The sequence below is a fragment of the Perca fluviatilis genome, chromosome 12 (assembly GCF_010015445.1).
Source record: "Perca fluviatilis chromosome 12, GENO_Pfluv_1.0, whole genome shotgun sequence".
NCBI classification, from domain to species: Eukaryota; Metazoa; Chordata; class Actinopteri; order Perciformes; family Percidae; genus Perca; species Perca fluviatilis.
This window is the reverse complement of record NC_053123.1, coordinates 29,493,806-29,515,074: the sequence shown is the minus strand read 5'-3', so window position 1 is coordinate 29,515,074 and position 21,269 is coordinate 29,493,806. Positions and strand designations below refer to the sequence as shown.

At 41.0% G+C, this 21,269-nt stretch overlaps 1 protein-coding gene across 7 annotated transcripts in view; it reads right to left on the bottom strand.

The window, feature by feature from the left end:
- pikfyve (phosphoinositide kinase, FYVE finger containing) overlaps positions 1 to 21,269 on the bottom strand; it is a 41,426-nt gene that overhangs the window by 19,591 nt on the left and 566 nt on the right. Inside the window, exons 1-23 of one of the 7 annotated variants that reach the window (XM_039818111.1) lie at positions 20,837 to 20,901; positions 16,598 to 16,797; positions 15,059 to 15,223; positions 13,652 to 13,663; positions 12,972 to 13,081; positions 12,556 to 12,727; positions 11,454 to 11,661; positions 10,034 to 10,060; positions 9,793 to 9,882; positions 8,879 to 9,035; positions 8,073 to 8,230; positions 6,814 to 6,925; positions 6,477 to 6,624; positions 6,165 to 6,329; positions 5,644 to 5,706; positions 5,338 to 5,467; positions 4,780 to 4,960; positions 4,543 to 4,617; positions 4,275 to 4,382; positions 4,027 to 4,167; positions 3,395 to 3,521; positions 2,408 to 3,288; positions 447 to 851 (exon numbers count right to left, since the gene is read on the bottom strand). In XM_039818111.1, coding sequence (XP_039674045.1) covers positions 447 to 851; positions 2,408 to 3,288; positions 3,395 to 3,521; positions 4,027 to 4,167; positions 4,275 to 4,382; positions 4,543 to 4,617; positions 4,780 to 4,960; positions 5,338 to 5,467; positions 5,644 to 5,706; positions 6,165 to 6,329; positions 6,477 to 6,624; positions 6,814 to 6,925; positions 8,073 to 8,230; positions 8,879 to 9,035; positions 9,793 to 9,882; positions 10,034 to 10,060; positions 11,454 to 11,661; positions 12,556 to 12,727; positions 12,972 to 13,081; positions 13,652 to 13,663; positions 15,059 to 15,223; positions 16,598 to 16,797; positions 20,837 to 20,880 — 3,879 coding nt within the window. In that variant the 5' untranslated portion in view covers positions 20,881 to 20,901. Of the gene's footprint in view, positions 1 to 446; positions 852 to 2,407; positions 3,289 to 3,394; positions 3,522 to 4,026; positions 4,168 to 4,274; positions 4,383 to 4,542; positions 4,618 to 4,779; positions 4,961 to 5,337; positions 5,468 to 5,643; positions 5,707 to 6,164; positions 6,330 to 6,476; positions 6,625 to 6,813; positions 6,926 to 8,072; positions 8,231 to 8,878; positions 9,036 to 9,792; positions 9,883 to 10,033; positions 10,061 to 11,453; positions 11,662 to 12,555; positions 12,728 to 12,971; positions 13,082 to 13,651; positions 13,664 to 15,058; positions 15,224 to 16,597; positions 16,798 to 20,836; positions 20,902 to 21,269 lie in introns of those variants that run through there. The other 6 variants (XM_039818112.1, XM_039818116.1, XM_039818117.1 and 3 more) reach the window with 6 other exon arrangements.

Below are 21,269 nucleotides of genomic sequence, written 5' to 3'. Positions count from 1 at the left end.
GTCGACAATAATATTAAAATTTACAAAGATATAAAACATTGTCATTTTTGCTTGATAAATGATCGTAATTTTTGTTGTGATGGAGCACGTTTTTACAAGTGGGTGTCCCCGTTTTGTTTGCGATACACATTCCTGCTAATGGTTTCACACTACTCAACTGATCTACAGGTGGCTGTAATACGCCAAGAAACGCAGCAATGCCCCAACAAAAGCATTAAAGAAGATGACTGCTAGCAATTAAACATGGATGCAAACAATGCAGATTTCAAAGTGTTCAAAAAAATAAAAATAAAATAAAATAAAATCGCCTTTTCAAATATCTTATGAGGAAGGAAATTATAAAAAAATAAATATTTGTTTTAGTGAGTAAGACTGAATGTTACGATAACTTTTGTTTGTTTATAAGAGGGGCACCATTAATGAAACGTTGTCTCAACACTGCTCACCTTGGGGGCCCAGCTTATATCATTCAGTTTGCTTGGCTTCTCCTCTTCACTGTCAGTCTTCACTAGTAGCTTCACCTGTGGGTCCACCGCTCTGCTCTGGACGCTGACAGGAGCTGCAGTGCTGGCAGTGCTGAAGGGGTCGGTGGCTTCCCTTTGCCGGATACGACCTCCCTTTGCTCTGTAGTCAGCCAGCATCTTGGCCAGATCCTGGCTGCTGTTCAGCTGCTCTATAATGCGGGTGCTGGTAAGACTGTGGGAGGGCAGGACATCGATGAGCTTCGGCTGTGAAGCGCCGTTGGTCTGTCCACTAACCAGAGAGGAGGGGGCAGAGTCTTTGAGTAGCTGTCGTTTTCGGCGTCCGTCCAGTTCCTTGAAGTCCTTGTTTAGGAGAGGAGACAGGTAGACCTGTGGGACAGGGAAAACACAGAGGAGCATGGTACGAATAATAAAAACATCCAGGAAACACTGCCTTAATAACGCAGTCTAAAGCTGCAACGATTCATCTTTTGGAAAAAGAAATACCTAAATACAAATATTATGCTAACTGATTAATTGTTAGTCATTTCAAAAGCTAAAAAGCCAAACATTGCGGTTTCCTACCTATCAAATATCAAGATTTTCTACTTTCTTGTTGTTGTTTTTTATACGATTGGAAACTGAGGGCCTAATTTACTAACACTAGCGCAGTTTGCGCTGCGTTTGTTTATGCGAGTTCGGTAATAGCGCACGCTATGCTTCCACATTTTGCGTAGTATTTATCAACCCTGACACCCATCAGGCAATCAGCGCATACTCCACCCTCCATTAGCGCGCCTCTAAAAGAGCAAAGAATGGCCCGCATGTATCTATCATGGATCTTCCTACGGGAAAAACAAAGCGCAAGCTTAAATTTAATGACGATGAAATTGACCTATTAGTGCATGAAGTAACAACAAACGTGAACATATTACAGGGCAGAACATCCACAATCTCGGAAATAAATTCGATTTGGTTTGCCATACGAAATACAATCAACTTGTTATCATCTACACAGAGAAAAGTGGAGGAGGTAAAAAAAAAAACGGTGGCAAGACATAAAGCGCAGAACAAAAGAGAAGGTAGCGTACAACCGGGCACAATCGAGGAGAACCGGTTCAGGTCCACCAGAAATAGACACGCTATCTACTACTGAAGAGGTGGTGCAGCAAACACTCGTTGCTGAACAGGTGGAAGTTGTGGACGACATAGATACTGCTGAGATCTCTGTAGAGAATGAAGGCATGTGTGGTCTGTTATGATCAACCTGTTGTGTTGGCTTAATGTATGTATACATATGTTTATATCATTTACATGTCAACCCAACCGATGGGGTTAAGTCATTAAAGTTATATAGTTAAATTATCACCAAATTGTTTATCAAAATTGGAACAGACATGGAGGTGGGTTTTTTTTATTTAGTTTTTAGTCTGCTCCCATTGAATAAGGTACATTTTTACACACAGGAAAACGCGCTTCTTGGTTTAGACCTGCTTTTAAGAGGCGGAGAATTCCCCCCGCAGAATAGAGGCGCGCTCTTACTGGCAGTCTTTGTAAATACCGCGGAATATTTAATTAGGCGCACTTTACGCGTATCCTCCCACCTTTTTGGGTGGAACTCCCACTTTCCCCACGACCCTCCCACGAACGCATATTGAAAGTGCAACTTGTCTCTCCTCGCTCATGTGGCAGACAATCTGCGATTTTACCCAAGTGCGCCCTGTTTGTAAATAGCCCGCATCGGTTACGTCCGTCTTTGCGACCAATTAGCGCCTGGAAACAGGCGCAAACTGCTTGATAAATCTAGCCCTGAATGTCTTTGGGTTTTGTACAAAACAACACATTTGAAGACAATCACCTGGACTCGGAGAACCTGGGATGAACATTTCATTATTTTCGGACACTTTATGGACGACAACAAAAACTACAACAACATAGCTAGGTACCTGTTCGGGGAAGTAATCCCTGCTAGGGCAGAGCATGCCAGCAAGCATGAGAAGAAATGGTTCTTTAAATGTGACAAAGGGGGAAATGCACAGGATGATGTCCTTAAGCTCCTGCTTGAAAACAGCAGAGATGGACTTCAGACGGTCATCGGTTGAAGCCACCTGCTCGGCCACAAACATCCCCGTATCGTCCTGCAGAGGGTCTCGGAACAACCGAGGAGTAGTGGTAGTCTCGGAACTTTCCCCGTCATCCATATCATGGGAATCCCCCTTCAATAGGCTTCCCTCGGCCCCCGTCTCGCCCTCAGATGCCATGAGAGTGCATGAGCTCATCTCCTGGTCCTTCTCCATGAGGAACGGAGGGGAGACAGGCAGAGGCGGTGCAAGGATACTGGAAAATGGCGAGGAGGTCTTCGTCTCTGTGATACCAGCCTCCTCTTCTTGGACAGAGGAAGGTAAGTTGGAGTTCGGATTGTCTTGGAGAGTGTCTAAATCTCCGTTTTTGGATAAAGACTCAGAGGGAAACCCTTCCTCCTCAGCTTGTCCTCCCAGTGCAGAGTCTTTAGTCGCTGCAGTTTTCTCCTGACTCTCTCCATTTGTCTCTTTCCCTCTCCTCTTTCCATCCTCCTCCTCCTCCTCCTCCTCCACAGAGGCGCCCTCCAGCAGGCAGGGGAACGAGGTGCTCTGGGACAAACTGGGCGGCATGGCAAACTCATCCATGAGGAAAGAGATCTCCAGCTGGGAGTGGTATGCCACACACACCATCAGCATGATGATCTCCTTCACCCTGGCCAGCTCGTACTCGGAGGCACCACGCAGTTTGATGGAGCATCCAAGGTGAGGAGGACAACCCTCAAAGAACATCAGAGTCTTCACTTCATCTGGAAGGACAGAAGAAGAAAAAACAAACATCAGGATTCATTCTATAGGGTGTAGTTACAGTATCTCACAGCAGCATTCATTGAGAGGAGGAGGTGTGCTTCTTACTATTGGCCAAGGTGAAGGGCTGCATGTAGAACTTGAGGCAGGTTCCCAGACGAGGTTTGGTGAGGAGCTGGTCCATGGACATCACCAGGTCTCCCTGGGTCATACGACTCACTCTGTCCAAGACTTGCTAAATTGAAGAAGAAAAATGAAAATTGATGGTTGGCAAATACACCGTAACCATGACCACTAAGGAAATAAGTTATTTTAACTTTGAATGTTTTTCACATTTGTTTTATGCTGATTATAATTTCTTTGATTCGGTTTTACATGTACATGCCTTATGTTTGATTAAATCTGTGTGTTTAAAAAAACAAAAACAAAAAACAACTATGATTATGTGAACAAGTGTTGCCAGTAACCTCTGTTTCGGAGCACCAGAGGACAGCGCAGGCATTAAAGCGGAACCAAAATGAGGCCCTGTCATTTGGTGCCAGTAGATACCGATCGTTTAGGAACCGGAGCCATATTAGCACTGGGTTATATTATATCATTTAAGTGCGTTATGTTGTATTATGACTAAACCAAGAGGATGAAAGCATGATTTAAGGATATCTAAATGTTAACTAAAAACTTCAAAATTTTGTTTCAATAGTTAGTTATTAATTTAATAGTTGTTCCAATACTATGCTGACCGATTTGACGTTGATGACCAGCGTGATGCCGTGCTCCAGCAGCATGTCCTGAGCAATACGAGACACCGTCTTCTCCACTAACACCAGGGTTGGACGCACGTCTACTATGCGCTGCACGTAGTTCTTCAAAAACTCTCGTTCCTGACGGAGAGACAAAGAAAAATCTTTTCTTAGTGTCAGAAAACGACAGCAAACGCAACTGCAAACCAGGCTACAAGAGGGTCAACTTTAGTTTGTGACTTACTGACCTGCAGCACAATGGGGTCGATGCAGGAAAACTTGGTCTCCTCCCTGTAAAGATACTCTATGGAGCACTTCAGCAGCAGGATTTTGGGGTTCTTGATGTAGGGGTTCATCTGATTACAGGTCAGACAAGTATCAGGTTTTCAGTTAAATATTAACACTTCCAACACAAACTGTTCTGTAGGTATTTTAACTAATTATATACTTATTTTCTGGACATCATTGCTGATTTCAAAGAGGCACAGAAACTGAAACAGAAGAACTTGAGCTCACCTTCTTGTGGGCAATGTTCTTGGTGCATACGAAGCCGTTTACCACCGCCGAGTCAAACTTCCTGCCTCCAGAAATCTAAAGCGCAAATGGAGATTAAGTTATACTTCTGAAACCGCCTGAAGCAGACAGTCGATCAGCTAATTATACGTTTCCTATGCACAATTCAATGAATGTGTATCATTTCAAAAGAGTGACACATTGACTACAGTGTTGACTGATTTGAGGATGGTGGCTGACCTTCTTGATGTGGACCAGCTGGCGGATGTCCATGTCGTCGTCGCAGTTGCGAACGTCGGGCCGTACTGTCTGGACCACCTGTCGAACCACGGGGACAATAATGTCCCGCCAGGACAGAGACAGGGACTCACTGTAGAGCAGCTGCTGCAGCAGTGCCATCATGTGGCTGTGGTTGGCAGAGCTGAACACAGGGAGACAGAGCGGCAGATGGTTAGAAAAAAAAACTTACACACAAAAACATTTCTCACGTCATGTTAAAGGTTTTCCTCTTGAAATATTTACTGTTACTGTTAACATGTTATTGAAAGTGCAGTAGTTTGGATTGTTTTGAAGTGTGGTTGTATGAGGCTCTTATCTTGTCTCTGCAAACTTCAGTTAAGTGTTTTCTTCTAAATGAAGATAAGTGCTAAATAATCTTGACCTGTGGGAAATTTTAATGGGCATTTGATACTATTCACGACATTTTCTAGACCAAATAATTAGGGGAGAAATGATCAACGCTATCTACTATGATGTATAATCACACTGGACACGAGCAGAGGTATTATCTCCACTCACAGCAGCCTCTCCATGGCCTTCTTCTCTCCGTTCTCCTCTCTGAGCTGATCCAGAGAGCTGTGGTGCCAACCCAGCGGAGTAAACAGCATCTCTTTGGCCTTCTCCTCCACACGGCGGTTGAACAGAGACTCTGCAGGTACGTCACGTCAGGAAGAGGGAGCAGATTTGCTTAATCAATCAAACTTGATTTGTATAGCACTTTTCATACAAAAGGTCATGCAACACAATGTGGTTCACATTATAAAAACAGAGACAATAGCTATGACCCTGTCTGATTAAATCAATAAGGACGTGCAGAGCACCTACCTCTGATGAAGGCATCACTTATGACAATATTCTGTCCTCCATCCTCAGATAAAAGATATTCAGCTGAAAGAGGAGAGAGAGCTTGTTAGATGTTGCACCCTTTAGTGTAAGACGGGTAAAGTTCACACAATATGACAGAGTTGGAGCAGTTTTGTGAAGAGAAAAATCAGCTTCATTGAATCTGAAGGTGGATAAGAAGTATATTTAACTAAAGGAAAATTAAGTGTAATGTGTGTAATAATGAAATCAGTTTGTATATGTAAAGTAGGGTCAAGCATCTTCTGTTTTATCTGCTTTAAAAGGACCAATATTGTTAAACTTTTTTTTTGTATTATAAAGCATATGGTGCTACAGAAATTTACTGAACATAGTAAAACATTGTTTTCCTTTTAAGAGTCTACTCTCTGTTGATTTGATCACAAGTCCAAGTCCAATCACTTATTAAAACAGCTATATGAAAAAAAAAAGTGTTCAGTGTCTCGTGTTCAGCGAGACGGACTCGTGTGTGTGGTAATATTTACCTTTCTGGTCAGCAGCAGGAGGCACGTGTGGATACTTGGACTGTTTCTTGATGTGGAAGTTGACATTGTTTTGCTCCATGTTGAGGTTGATAGAGGCAGCTGAGTCACTGTCCACAACTGACTGGAAACTGCTTACAGATGTTCTCTTGCTGGGGCTGGCAGAGTCTGGACAGAGAGACACGTCAGTGAGATGCAGCTGGGATTTTAACTCACAGAAACCAAAGCAAAGCTACCTGTACAAAAGAGCATTGCTAGGTTTTTACTGAGTCTTGTTTTTTTTTTTTTTTAAAGTATAAGACATGCGATACATACTGGGCATGGTGTACTCGTTCTCATCTGCGAGCTGCTCCGTGTCGCTGTCATCAAACTTGATGTCCTTGAACCAGGACGGCTCGGAATGTCCCTCTACGGAGTTCACGCTATCGCTGTCTGGAGACGGTGTTTCTGAGAACTCTGTACTCTAGAGAGCAGACAGAGAGATTTCATCAGCACTAGTGACATGTCCTCTCGTGTTATCAGAAGACCCTGTTGAATCAATCAATATCAACACGTGATCCGTTTAAGTACGTTGCGGCAAATACAAAACAATTTGGTGATTTGAAAGGATTCTTTTCCGGTGTGCCCAGTGTTTACGCATCACAAATGTTACCTGGAGCGGGCGGTAGAGAGCATACTCATCCCTGAACAGCTGGTCGTTGTGCGTGACACAGTCCAGCCAGCGACCATCCACCAATGCCTGGCCAATGGCAATGGCCTGCGCCCTGCAACACACAAACATCAGGATGGGAGGGAGTAACAGTAAAAGATCATTTAACTTAAACAGGAAGCGCCCGTGGCATCAGGAAAGTACGAGACATATAAAGAACATTAGTTATCTTAAACATTGATTCACTATCAGTTCACCAGCTGTAGTTTGCACGATGTACTAAGATAAGTTCATCTGAATACAAGAGACAGCATACTTACATCCAACTAACTAACAAAACAAATAGGAAAGCAACACTTTTGCCAGCACAAGGGACATCTAGCTAAATAACTAACAAAATCATCAGAAAACTCAGTCAAAGTTTAAAAAGTAGACCTGATGGACAGGATGAGCCCATATATGATGCCATTGTCTGCATAGGAAAAGAAAACACTTTTGGCTAGCACAAGGCAAGTTTGCAGATGATCATTATGTACCAGCAAGAAATTACATTTCTCCTGTAATGTTAAAGCAGAAGTTCAGCATTTTGAGAAATAAACTTTTTTTTTTTGCCGACATTTAGGCGAGAAGATCGATACAAATTTCACATCTCTGCGCTAAATATGAAGCAACGGACTGCAACCGATCCGAGCAGCGCTAAGCATAAATCCGGCAGAAACGGCTAGCTAAGGTTAGGGTTCTTTTATTGTCTCCCATGGGAGAACGTTTCTTGGAGAAAGGTGCCAGACATCACAATAAAACACATTAAATAAGAAAGCGTGCAAACATCCGTCTGCGATAAAAACAACCAGCCAATTAATCAAGAGCAATTCAGTACGTTAAGAGCTACAGAAATTCATTCAGAAATTCAAAAGGCATTCATCTTAAAACATACACGCTTTAGTACACAAATTACACCCAAAACATGTCACTTTAACATGTTTACAAGCTCACACACACACCGAGTGCCTCCCTACAGTACCTTTCTGTCTATCCTCCAGGAGTTGTCCATCGATCAGTTTAACTGGCATAGGGACAATCTCATCAGCTTTAAGCTCCAGCTTTACATTTAACAGAAAGAGATATGAAAGTGGTATCAATCTTCTTATCTAACTCTTGGCAAGAAAGCGAATTACCATAATTCCACCAAATGTCTAACTGTTCTTTTGAATATTCCTTCCAAAGACCATTAACACAAAACAGTACAGAAAGTGAGATGCTACCTGGTGGAGATGGTGCCATTCCTTAGCAGCCAGTTGACAAGCTCTTTTCCCACAATGCAGTTGGGGTAGGTCCTCAGCCAGTATCTGTGGTCCTGGAACTCCATCCCTGTGTTGTTGTGGCAGATTTTCTTCCACAGGTCCTTCAGCTGGGAGGAGTCCTGCAGGATGTCAGTAATGGAATAAATAAATATATATAATATATACAATAAATACGTTTTTTGGCCGATTGGGGACAACAAAAAATAGTTTTGAACACATCAACTTTAAGTTGATTTTGTGAACTTATTAGCAAACAGTCGCTTATTTACACATCTAGCAGTTACAATGCAGTTGAATTGTGTTTGTGTCTACATGATGCAAGTCCAATATTTTAATCTCTTTTATCTATGTTTTTGGTCTTTACCAACTCCTGAGGAAAATATTTAGCTGCTAAATGCTCCACTATGTTCACCAGCGAGTCTCTAACTGTGTCTGTCTGCTGTTTGCTGCTGAACAGGTAGTGTACAGTGGGTTTTTCTGTGAAAACAGCTGCAGCCCAAAATTACACTATGAGCACGGTGAGGGTGAACCAAAACTGTATTAAAAAGTTGCAGCCGGACAGTTAAACATGAGCTGAAACTATAAAGCGCCATAAAGCCGAGGAAAAGCAGCAGATTCAGCTGATAATTCTCTGTAAGTTCATCACTACAAGCGACCTCTTTCACATGGCCATTTGATATATTGTTATGATAAAAAAAAATATTGATTATAGATGCTTTAAAACAAGGAGATGAAAATCAGTGAAAAGGAAAGACTAAACCAGCCACCAGTAGAATCTTCCTCTCCTCTTCACTGTGGTCCAGCTTGGTGCCAGTCTTGGTGCCCGGCATGGCTCGGCTGGTTGGCGGGCTGATTGAGCTGTCGTAGGAAGGCACCATGGAGGATCCAGAGCGGTCCAGCGACAGGTTGGTCACACTGGCAGACCTGTGGACGAGACAAAACAGGGACCGTTCACACTAGGGGTGGGACAAAATATCGATACGGCAATTTATCGCTGTCCCTTCTCGTGCCATGCGATAATCGATACACTGGCACCAAATATCAATGTTTAATTAATAAAATAAGGTGCTCTGAATAGATTTCCCTGCTCCCAGCGTGGCAACTTTATGGCTTCTCGAGGTGGCGCTCAACACATGAATGAGGGAAACTTGAACATAAGTCAACTAGCCTAATAGGAAAAGGTTTTCAACGGGATGGCGGACAGCAGTTTGAGGACCCATAGCTGCTCTTTAGTTCTGTAATTTAATTTTTTTGGGGCATTTTTAGGGTTTTATTGAAAGGACAGCTGAAGAAATGAGAGGGGAGAGAGAGGGGGGAATGACAAAGGGCCGCATGTCGGAGTCGAACCCGGGCCCGCTGTGTCGAGGAGTAAACCTCTATATATGGGCGCGCGCTCTACCAACTATCCGGGCGCCCAGAATTGTGCCGTTTTCTAACAGTTTGGACTTGCAGTGGATAAAGAGAGAAAAACTACACAAAATGCGAGCTTTTCGCAGGCATTTTGTATTCATAGTTGGACCGTTATTGTGATGTATCATTATAGGATTGTCTAGCAAGATATTGATTATCGCAGAATTCCTGTATCGTGATATTATCGGTATTGTGAGCCATTTATCGTGTATCGTATTGTGAGGCACCCTGTGATTCCAGCCCCTAGTTCACCCAAAGCAAAGTGAGTGACCTTTTCCTAGCTGGAGATTTGCCGATGTCGTCTTGTAGTGTTGTCAGTCTGGAAGTCAGGCCACTGTTCTGCTGTTCCTGGTGAATCATACTGACACACAGACACAGACACACACACACAATAATATTATTTCTGTGATAATGCAGAAGACTATTCTTTATAGAGCTAGAAAGCATTTACTTACAGACAGCTAAAGATCAGACAGATGTGAAAAATGAAAAAAACAAACAGCAAGACTCACTTCTTTCTCATCCCAATAGGAGTTTTTCTATGCCAGGAGAGAGAGAGAGAGAGAGAGAGAGAGAGAGGAGAGAAACAGATTGTCTTTGAGGTAGATTGATAGAGAAAATAAGCAGGAAGCACACCGATTCAAAACAGCAGCAGGAAACAAGCACAGGGTTATAAAACGCATGAAATTTTGGACGTTTTGAACAAAGATGTCTTTAAACATTAATTTAAACAATAAGTCTGTTGTGTGCATGGTTAATGAATCTTTAAAAAAGGGAATCAACTATTAGTTCAAAAGTAACTTGAAGAGGAATATTAGACCAGTCCTCATGCCCAAACAGTCATGCTTTACTAAAGCTTCCAAAATTAGATGTTCCCTCTTTTCTTCTTTATTTAATAATTAGACACAGTTTTCCACACAGCATTGTTGGCCTGACAGATCACATGCTGCAAAGCATCCAGTGAGTCTTACTTTAGATCTTACTTTATGAGTCCTACTTCACGCTGTTGCAGTTAATTCCTCTCAGTCAGGGCTAACTGATCAAACATGCCAGGATATGATTGACCATGCACAGGGTACAGTACATACAAAGCACACGCACACGTTTTAAACAGCAGAAAATCAAGACAGAAAGAGAGAGCAAGCATAGATGGAGGAGGCTGAGAAAAAAACTAGTGCAGCGTGTTTCCATCATGACATGACAAAATCATAACACGACAAGGAAACAGATGTGTACAACAGCAAACAAGATGTGAAATACAAAGTCAGGATTGTTGTATGTACAGCATGGCGGGTGGAGGTAGGGCTGGGCCATAAGACGATATATATCGTCAAAGGAATATAAAAAAAGTCTATATTTTTCTATTTCGTTTCTATCACAATGTCAAAAAAAAACAGCAGTTGAACTGTGCTAAAGCAATATTTATGTTATTTGGACAATGCCTTATGCTCCGATTCTTTTATTATGTTCATTTTGCACTAAAGTTCTAAAATGAAAAAATACTCTACTCTATTAGGTTTGACCATGTGAAATTTTCATAAATACTATTTATTTACTGAATTACCAGAAAAAATAATGTATCGTGATATGTATCGTTATCCACATATGAAATGAACTATATTGGGATATTTAGCGTTATCGCCCAGCCCTAGGTGGAGGTATTTTACAAGTGAGGAAGGAGGTCTTCTTTCTGATTTTATCTGAGCAAACTCAAACTGGTAATCTTTTAACAATTTCATCAATCAGGTCTGATTCAGAGTCAAACTCAATGTAAATATATTACAAATATGAACTTCTTTTTTCTGTGTAGGCTGATTTGAAAAAAAAAGTTAGACTTGATTGGCACCAGTGTGTGTGTGTTTGTGTGTGTGTGTGTGTGTGTGTGTGTGTGTGTGTGTGTGTGTGTGTGTGTGTGTGTGTGTGTGTGTTCACCTCTGCCAGGTCAGGTCTTCCTCCAGGAAGATGTTCCTGCTGGCCTTGCGTCCACCCACAGGTGTCCGCGGCTCGCTGGGCTCCAACACACTCACAGAGCAGGGAGAGTCGGACAGGGCGCTTAGGTCCTCTCCAATCGAGCCAGAGTCCGCTGAATGAGCGTAGCTTAGCGCTATCTTACGGCAGTACGTACAGGCCCGAAGGTCTCCTGGGTTCAGAGAAGTCCGATAGACAACAAAGAAAGACCGGGAAAGGAAGAGTGTTTTAATTGGTTTTCACTGCACAACTAAATGAATCAGATGTGTTATGATACACTCATAACTACGTTAAATTCTCAAACAGAGGCCAGGGCCTTTAATTACCTTAACTGAAGAGGGTACCAGGACTTTATATAAGGACCATGTTATGGAAAAATTCAGTGACTCGCACAGGGTTGTGGCTTGAAGGAACACAGCTACGGCTGGAAGTTACGCAAAATCTCGCAAAATGTAATATATTATATTATATTATATATATAATTTTAATACTTTTTACAGGAAACGCGTGTTTGTTCCTCAGGAGCGTTTTAATCCAAACCCCAATGTTTTTCCTACACTTAACTAGTCGTTTTGGTGCCTAAACTTAACTGTCGTAGCCGCAGGACGCTCATTTTTTCTCGGCTAAACACCGTAGCGCTCTCTCTTCTTGCCACAACCCTCGCACGGTTCTCATACAGTACTTCAAATGTAGCTACTGCCATCTTGTGGCACATGTACGTTACTACAAAATACAATTTGTCTCAGACATTAACACACATACTAGCCTGGGTCCTACCAGACTGAAGGAAAATGAAAATTTAGCGGAAGTCCGTAGGAGGGCGGAGCCAGGCTACACACATACACCCACACTGACTGAAATAGGACAATAACACTGAAGAACAACAAAGGGTTGAAAAGAGCACGTTCATATTGTTGAAATTATTAAATCAAAGCCATGGAAATGTACATTATGCTTAGCTGTCATTTACATTATATGAGAGGCACCAAGAGTTTATCCACCTTGTTTTTTTTGTATTTGAGACCCGGCTTTTATTTGAGAAATACAGCAACTCATCGTCACTTACCCGTGTAGCCCATGAACTTTCCGGGGATTTCTTGGTTGCAGCAGCGGCTGCAGAAGATCTGGCCACACAGCCGGCAGTGGTGGCGGCGGCGGAAGGTTGTGAACTTCTCATTGCAGTCGTAGCACTCTTTACACTGGCTATCTGGCATCCAGTACTGCTTCAGATCGCTGTCCTGAAGAGGACCAAAAACCACAGCACACTGCTTTTATCCACAAAGCGAAACTGCATGGGTTCAGCTTATGGCAAGGCTTTTCAAATTGCCATGGCACAGAATACAAATATTTTAAATGTTCTTAGCAAAAGTGTGTTTACTGCTGTGTCTGTTCATTTACTGTATAATACATTTAAGATATGTCAAGATGTACAAATGTAGCAAAGAAAAAAGGTTTGTAAAGGTTAAGATTGGATGTGAATACCTGGCTCTTTCCCTCCATTATTTCCTTCAGCCTCTTCAGTGCAGTGCGAAGTTGCACAGCTGTGCGAGGGTCATGATTGCTTAGAGGCGTATCTGACTTCCTGCTGCCGTCTAAAGTCATGCATGTAGACAGAAACACACAAACACAAATAAACACAAGAACCGAAAAAGGTTAATGTATTCTTTACAATCTATCCTGCTGCATTGTCAAAGATGCCTTTTTTTCTTTAAATATTTATTGAATATACAGCCGTAATAATTGAATTCCTCTTCATCACAGTTCATTTAAACATGACCGCTAAGTGACAAACATTTGACAATGCACTTCAACACATCATAAAACACTTTCGTAAAAAGTTGCAAATGTGTATAAAATAACACATGATGCAATTAATAAAAAGAACAAGAAACAAAAACATGTTGAATATAAAGGTTAGCTTTTGAAGTCATTCATGACAAACATCATTCCAATTATTATTAGTACCTGAGTGGAAAACATTAGGGCAAACCAAAGACTAATAGAAAGTGCTTCATTGAAAATGCAAATATCAAAACACGCGCACACACTCGCATGCACTCAGACACACAAAACCGTTTGTGTAAGGCCACTCAGTCAGACCGAGTTGTTAAAGTCAAGCTAAAAGCATCTTTAGTAAAACAACAGTGCAGAAGACCCCTCACCTGGCCAATCCACTGTAATCAGAAAAGACATGAGAACGGATGTTACAGCCTGTACATTCATTCATCTTTCTGATGACATTACATTACATTACATGTCATTTAGCTGACGCTTTTATCCAAAGCGACTTACAATTGCTATATATCAGAGGTTGCACGCCTCTGGTTAAGTGTCTTGGTCAGGGACACATTGGTTGATGTACCGCAGTGGGAATCGAACCCAGATCTAAGGCATGTGTCATATCCACTGCGCCATCACCACCACCTTGACAAAATCTGTTTCAACCCCAAACATCATATTTCATTTGCTTCAAGTCTGCGCCTTTCTTTTGCAGATTCCTCTGGAAAGTAAAATATGAAATGCAAAAAGAACTTTCTGTTTATGTGGATAAATACAGATATTGAAATTAAATTATTCAACCTAGAATAAAAAAAATACTATAAAACATTGACTGCAAGAAAAATAAAAAATAAACCAAGGTGACACACTCCTCTTAACAAAAATAATGACAAACGACAAAGTCCAGAATTCACTTTTTATACATTTGAAAACACTTGTTTCTCTACTTCATCAGTATTTTGGTGTTGGATATGATTTACACATGTCAACCCTGCTAATAATCGCGATATCGCTCTTTATATGTAGGTTCTAATATTTACAAAATTACAACTGACACAATTAAACAAAACAGAGAAAAACAGACATTACACCACTCCGAATGAATCTATATCTAAATAATAAGAGATGACAAAAAGCCCAGGTAAGAGACTCACTACAAATAATCAGTGTTAGATATTGACGTTTCTTTGAAGGTAAACAACTAATTGTTTTACAGCTTTAAGAGTGCATGAGGTAACTCAGCTTAAATCTACGACATGGTCCATGATGCTATCAGTGGCCTCTGATTAGTTCACTCATTACAAGACAGTGGCTTTTGATCAACTCACAGGGTTTCAAATTACAGATAATGCATATCAGGTTTCATAAGAATTGCTAAAGCCAGATGGAATAAAATGAATGTTCTGAAGTATTGATGCTCCTGTATAATCTGCCGGTGAAAGAAAAGCAGCGCATACTGTACATCAACAGCAACATTTTACAGAATTCCAAACTAAAACTAAGATGTCAATCATTTAGTCGCCAAGCTACTAAGAGACCCTGACTTAATGAGATGCATTGAAGTTTCATTTAAAAGCTGCAAAGATTCTTCACTACTTATGGAGAACACCTTACACCGACAGCTAGAGAAAAACAATGTGAAGCCCCGAAGAAATGCTTTACAATAAATGTTTCGTAGAATGAACATTAACCGCAAACCTGTTTCTGACTTAAGACAACTTTTCTATCTGATCAATAACACACAAATGTCAAATAGCAACATCTGTACGTTTGTGTGTTGTGTGTCTTACCGGAGGCAGTGGAGGTACGTCGGAGGTGGTCTGGGTGCTGTTTCCGGTGCGGCCTCGAACCGTACAGGGAGTGAGTCGGACTGGAGGACCAGCTCCTCTCCGATTGAGGAGAAGGGGGTGGCACATCTGGCTTCTCTGAAGATGTTGAGGGAGGACGTCCCTCCTCTACACACACACACACACACACACACACACACACACACACACACACACACACACACACACACACACACACACACACACACACACACACACACACACACACACACCCTTTAATTCCTGTTTTGTGGCGTCCCTAGTCAGCTCAGTACTTATGAGCACTCTTATTTGTTAATTTTAATCGCGATTACGATTTTGTCTCCTAATGTTCACAAAAACAGAGTAATCCAGAAGAATTATTATGCACATTACCTTTTGCAAGTAAACTCTTATTTTGTCTTGTGTTATGAATAATAATACAAAAAAATTCAAACAGGAAAAGTATGAAGGGAAATTCCACAGCTCAAGGTGTTTCCACTGTTGATCTGTTTTACTGTTTTTTTAACTTCAATAAATGCAACATCTTTCCAAAAGACAATGAGTAATTGTGTGAAATAATCGTGATTATTTATTTTCCTCGAGAGCGCAGAGGGTGGGGTGGTAGAGGGTTTTTGTTCATGTTCAATTTGTGTTTATCTGTTCTGTGCACCGTCTGCTATTACCTGTCACACGTTGTGGAATTTGTTTGTATTTCTGTAGGTGCAAATAAAAAATGTATCACAATTTTTTATTTTATTTTTTTATAATCGTGATTATGATTTTTTTCCATAATTGAGCGGCCCTTACATAATGTCATTTTTACACACATTTTATATATATTTAAATATAATATAATAAAGTGCATCAGGCCCGCGCTGCCACAGTGAGGGGAGGAGTGTTGTTCAGAGTGCAGGACTTCAGAGGCGGGACTATAAACACCAGAGTCATGTGACTCGCTGGTTCCTGGCAGGCAAGTCCATTCACATGACCTCATAAGACTGGTTAATAACTTCTGTAAACTGCTGCAAAACACTGCTCAGGATAGCTTTTTTTCATATGCTGTAATGTTCGACGACCAAGTTGGTGTAAACACACACAGGGAATTCGACTTAAGCTTGTTGTTGCTCTCAAAGTACACAGAAACATACGGCTAAAAACAAGGACAACAAAGCTGAACACCGTAAACTGAAACATGCATATTCTGCTTTTTATACTGTAAGGTCACAATGTAATACGAAATAAAGATTGGAATCGATTAATCGATTAGTTGTTGGTCTATAAAATGTCTTCCCAAAGCCCAATATAGCGTTCTCAAATGTCTCGTTTTGTCCACAACTCAAAGATATTCAGTTTGCTGTCACAGAGGAGAGAAGAAACTAGAACAATATTCACATTTATGAAACTGGAATAAGAGAACTTTTACAAAAAAGTTGATTAATTTAATGGTAGACAACTAATGATTAATCTTCGCAGCTCTAATCAATAACTTCATCTAGGTGCTTGTAGGCGTGCGTCCCTGACCTTTGTTGTTGAAACGAAACAGGTTGACAAATGAGCTGTATGCGGAGCGGAGGGGGGGCTCATCCTGCTCTGGAGTCAGTGGTTTGAAGTGGGTCAAGTGGGATGGGCTGGTGGGCGAGAGAACAGGCGGCTCGACGCTCCAGTCCGTTGAGGATGACGACGAGGACTTGTCATCAGCAGCCATGTCACTGCTCGACCTGCTAGAGATGCAAAAAATATATATATCTTAAGCATGTACAGTACAGGCCAAAAGTTTGGACACACCTTCTCATTCAATGCGTTTCCTTTATTTTCATGACTATTTACATTGTAGGTTCTCACTGAAGGCATGAAAACTATGAATGAACACATGGAATTATGTACTTAACAAAAAAAGTGTTAAATAACTGAAAATATGTCTTATATTTTAGATTCCTCAAAGTAGCCACCCTTTGCTCTGATTACTGCTTTGCACACTCTTGGCATTCTCTTGATGAGCTTCAAGAGGTAGTCACCTGAAATGGTTTTCCAACAGTCTTGAAGGAGTTCCCAGAGATGCTTAGCACTTGTTGGCCCTTTTGCCTTCACTCTGCGGTCCAGCTCACCCCAAACCATCTCGATTGGGTTCAGGTCCGGTGACTGTGGAGGCTAGGTCATCTGGCGCAGCACTCCATCACTCTCCTTCTTGGTCAAATAGCCCTTACACAGCCTGGTCAAATAGCCCTTACACAGCCTGGTCAAATAGCCCTTACACAGCCTGGAGGTGTGTTTGGGGTCATTGTCCTGTTGAAAAATAAATGATGGTCCAACTAAATGCAAACCGGATGGGATGGCATGTCGCTGCAGGATGCTGTGGTAGCCATGCTGGTTCAGTATGCCTTCAATTTTGAATAAATCCCCAACTGTGTCACCAGCAAAGCACCCCCACACCATCACACCTCCTCCTCCATGCTTCAAGGTGGGAACCAGGCAGGTAGAATCCATCCGTTCACCTTTTCTACGTCGCACAAAGACACGGCGGTTGGAACCAAAGATCTCAAATTTGGACTCACCAGACCAAAGCACAGATTTCCACTGGTCTAATGTCCATTCCTTGTGTTTCTTGGCCCAAACAAATGTCTTCTGCTTGTTGCCTCTCCTTAGCAGTGGTTTCCTAGCAGCTACTTGACCATGAAGGCCTGATTCACGCAGTCTCCTCTTAACAGTTGTTCTAGAGATGTGTCTGATGCTAGAACTCTGTGTGGCATTCATCTGGTCTTTAAACTGAGCTGCTGTTAATTTGCGATTTCTGAGGCTGGTGACTCAGCAGCAGAGGTGACTCTTGGTCTTCCTTTCCTGGGGCGGTCCTCATGTGAGCCAGTTTCGTTGTAGCTCTTGATGGTTTTTGCAACTGCACTTGGGGACACATTAAAAGTTTTCGCAATTTTCCGGACTGACTGACCTTCATTTGTTAAAGTAATGATGGCCACTTGTTTCTCTTTACTTAGCTGATTGGTTCTTGCCATAATATGAATTCTAACAGTTGTCCAATAGGGCTGTCGGCTGTGTATCAACCTGACTTATGCACAACACAACTGATGGTCCCAACCCCATTAATAAGGGAAAAAGTTCCACTAATTAACACTGACAAGGCACAAGTGAAAACCATTTCAGGTGACTACCTCATGAAGCTCATTGAGAGAACACCAAGGGTTTGTAGCACTATCAAAAAAGCAAAGGGTGGCTACTTTGAGGTATCTAAACTATAAGACCTGTTTTCAGTTATTTAACACTTTTTTGTTAAGTACATAATTCCATATGTGTTCATTCATAGTTTTGATGCCTTCAGTGAGAATCTACAATGTAAATAGTCATGAAAATAAAGAAAATGCATTGAATGAGAAGGTGTGTCCAAACTTTTGACCTGTACTGTATAATTGATCAACTTTCTTTAAATGGTGTTAGGACTCTTAATCAAGTAGTGAGAGTGATGATTAGGTCTTAGATCAGTTATGGTAAAAAGCAATATCAACAACTGCTGTGTTTTCATATGCTGATTTTCACATCATCAACATAAAATTTATTTTACCCCTGCTTTACATCCTTTTTCCCCTGCCATTATAAGGCTTATTTAGGCTTAGGCTCAGCACCAAGCCGTTTTGGGCATCGCCTTAGTCTATATTCTTCGCGTTCCACTTCCGGGATTGCTCCGGTGCTGCAGGAAATTCTGTCGGATACACGTATTTTCCAATTCCTTCCGCTTTCTTTGTGTTGGAATTTTAAGTTTGGTGGATTTCTGAGGACTATGGTTAACTGCTCCTCAGATCTCTGCAGGGTAAATCCAGACAGCTAGCTAGACTATCTGTCCAATCTGAGTTTTCTCTCGCATGACTATTTTGCAGCAGCTCTGTGCGGAGTTTAGCGCCGCCCATGACGATTCTGATTGGTTTAAAGAAATGCCATTAAACCAGAGCACGTTTTCCTCCCATCCCCGAAAGCTATGTGGAGTAGCCAGACCCTCCTTCAGCGTGCTTTGGAGGAGGGTCTGGCAAAGTGAGACGAGTATAAGCCAAATTAATGTAAAATGAATTTGAGCATTATAAATAACTAACCAACATTTTAGACACAGATATGGTTACAATAATGGTCCAAAGTGATGTGAAATTGCATTTTCTTTTAATTGAAAAACTTTCAAAAAAATTTGAGGGAGGACTACTGAATCCCCAGCACCAAATATGCGCACCTAAGTCTTCCACAAACCTGGGGAAAACACTGCATACTCACTGCTGTCATGCAGTTTTTTGTTTAGCAACTTATCAATCATTTCATGATTTTGATAATTAACTTGTTCTGTCATTGATTGAGAGGGAATCAGAGAACTAGAACTACGTTCAGGTGTATCATTATCAGCACTGTCAAAAAAAACAGTGAGGAAAGCACTCAGCCCTCTTGTACCCCTGTGAACTACTGATCTGACTGTACGTTATAAGCCAGCATCAACCCAACTGTATATTTAGTGACTTACTTACTAAAACGGCATGTACAACCCTGTGTACACGAACACATAAAAGTGGAAATGTGAAGAAATAAAGTGATTGCAAACAGGAGAATGACCTCAAAGGAAATGCAATCATATGAAACTTAACCATGTGATAAATTACCACAACTTGAGGAAGTTAACATTTCAGTGCAACCCTTTTATGTTTCAAATAATAACAACTTTTCTAAAACATTATAGGATAGCTTTAAAAGAGATCCATCTGATTCTGGTTTCTTATTCTCAGGATATCACGAAACATGTTTCTTTTGTCATGGCTGTGTTTTCATCTTTTGTACTACATGTGTGATTGTTGTCTAACTTTGTGCGTACTTTTCTTTTTGTTTGAGCGGAGCTGCTTGTGAACGCAAATTTAATTTCAGTGTAAACTGATAATAAAGTTGTACTGTATCGTATTAGTAGAGTTTGAACATTATGAGATTTTTTTTTCTGCTCTTCTGAAATTTCTGTTTTCCCTGAACAGGAAAAAGATTTTATTTTTTTGTATCCACACTGTGCTATTACAATCAAAATCTGAACTATCTAGTACTGGATCCCTGGATTGCAGTGGTGGAATTTAACTAAGTACATTCACTCAGTTACTGTACTTAAGGACAACATTTAAGGTACTTGTACTTGAATATTTTCTTTCCATGCTACTTTATATTTCTACTCCACTTCATTGCAGAGAGAAATATTGAACTTTTTACTCCACTACTAATTTATTTAACAGCTTTAGTTATTTCACAAATTAAGATTTTTGCAAACAAAACATATGAAGAGATTATAAAATAAGATGTTTTGTTAAAAATTAAACTACTACTGTACAACACATACAAGTAGAGCTGAAACGATTAGTTGATTAATTAATTGACAGAAAATTAATAACAGCTATTTTTCATGCAAATATATTTCAGGGTTCCAGCTTGAAAAATGGGAGGACTTTGTGGCTTTTTCATGTAATTCAATTCAATAAAAACAATTCAACTTGTAACACAGTTGTCACAGTGTGGCTATTAATAATAATACTTCCTCCACTCCTGCTGGATTGCATGGATGTATTAAGTGAACGCTGGATTGTCCAACAGATGAAGTCGAAATCAGGATGTGAACGGGTGATTAGACTCGGCTGATAATTCTACTGTAGGCTACATCTGTTAAACTCGAACTACATTCCTTGTTCATTTAACGTTACTAACAGTGTAATTAAACGGGAACACCCTTCAAATCGCCTCTAGACTTACCCTTTGAAGAAAGCTACCGACTCTGAGTTTGAAATGCATGCCATTTTAGATAATATGAAAAGGGAAAACAAGGGGGGAAAGCAGAAGTAGCAGCATCACATTCTCCACCTCATCATGTGATCATAACAGGAGGCCGCAGCATGACTGCTGTGTACCGACTATTTGACAGATTATGGACCAAGCCCTCCGCTTTATCAGACAGGATATCACTAATATAACGAACATACGATAATGTTCACTATCACTTGGATGTGCCGATAGTCTGCAGACAGATTACGACCGCCAAAAAAAAAGTATTTTAAGTAGTTGTCGAATTCACTTAGCAACTGCCTTGTAGCCTCAGCTAGCGAATTTAATTGCATTTTGTACAATGTAGCTTATGTGTCATCGTGTTTGTAACATGCGACATTTTCAACCACATTTAGCAGCAACT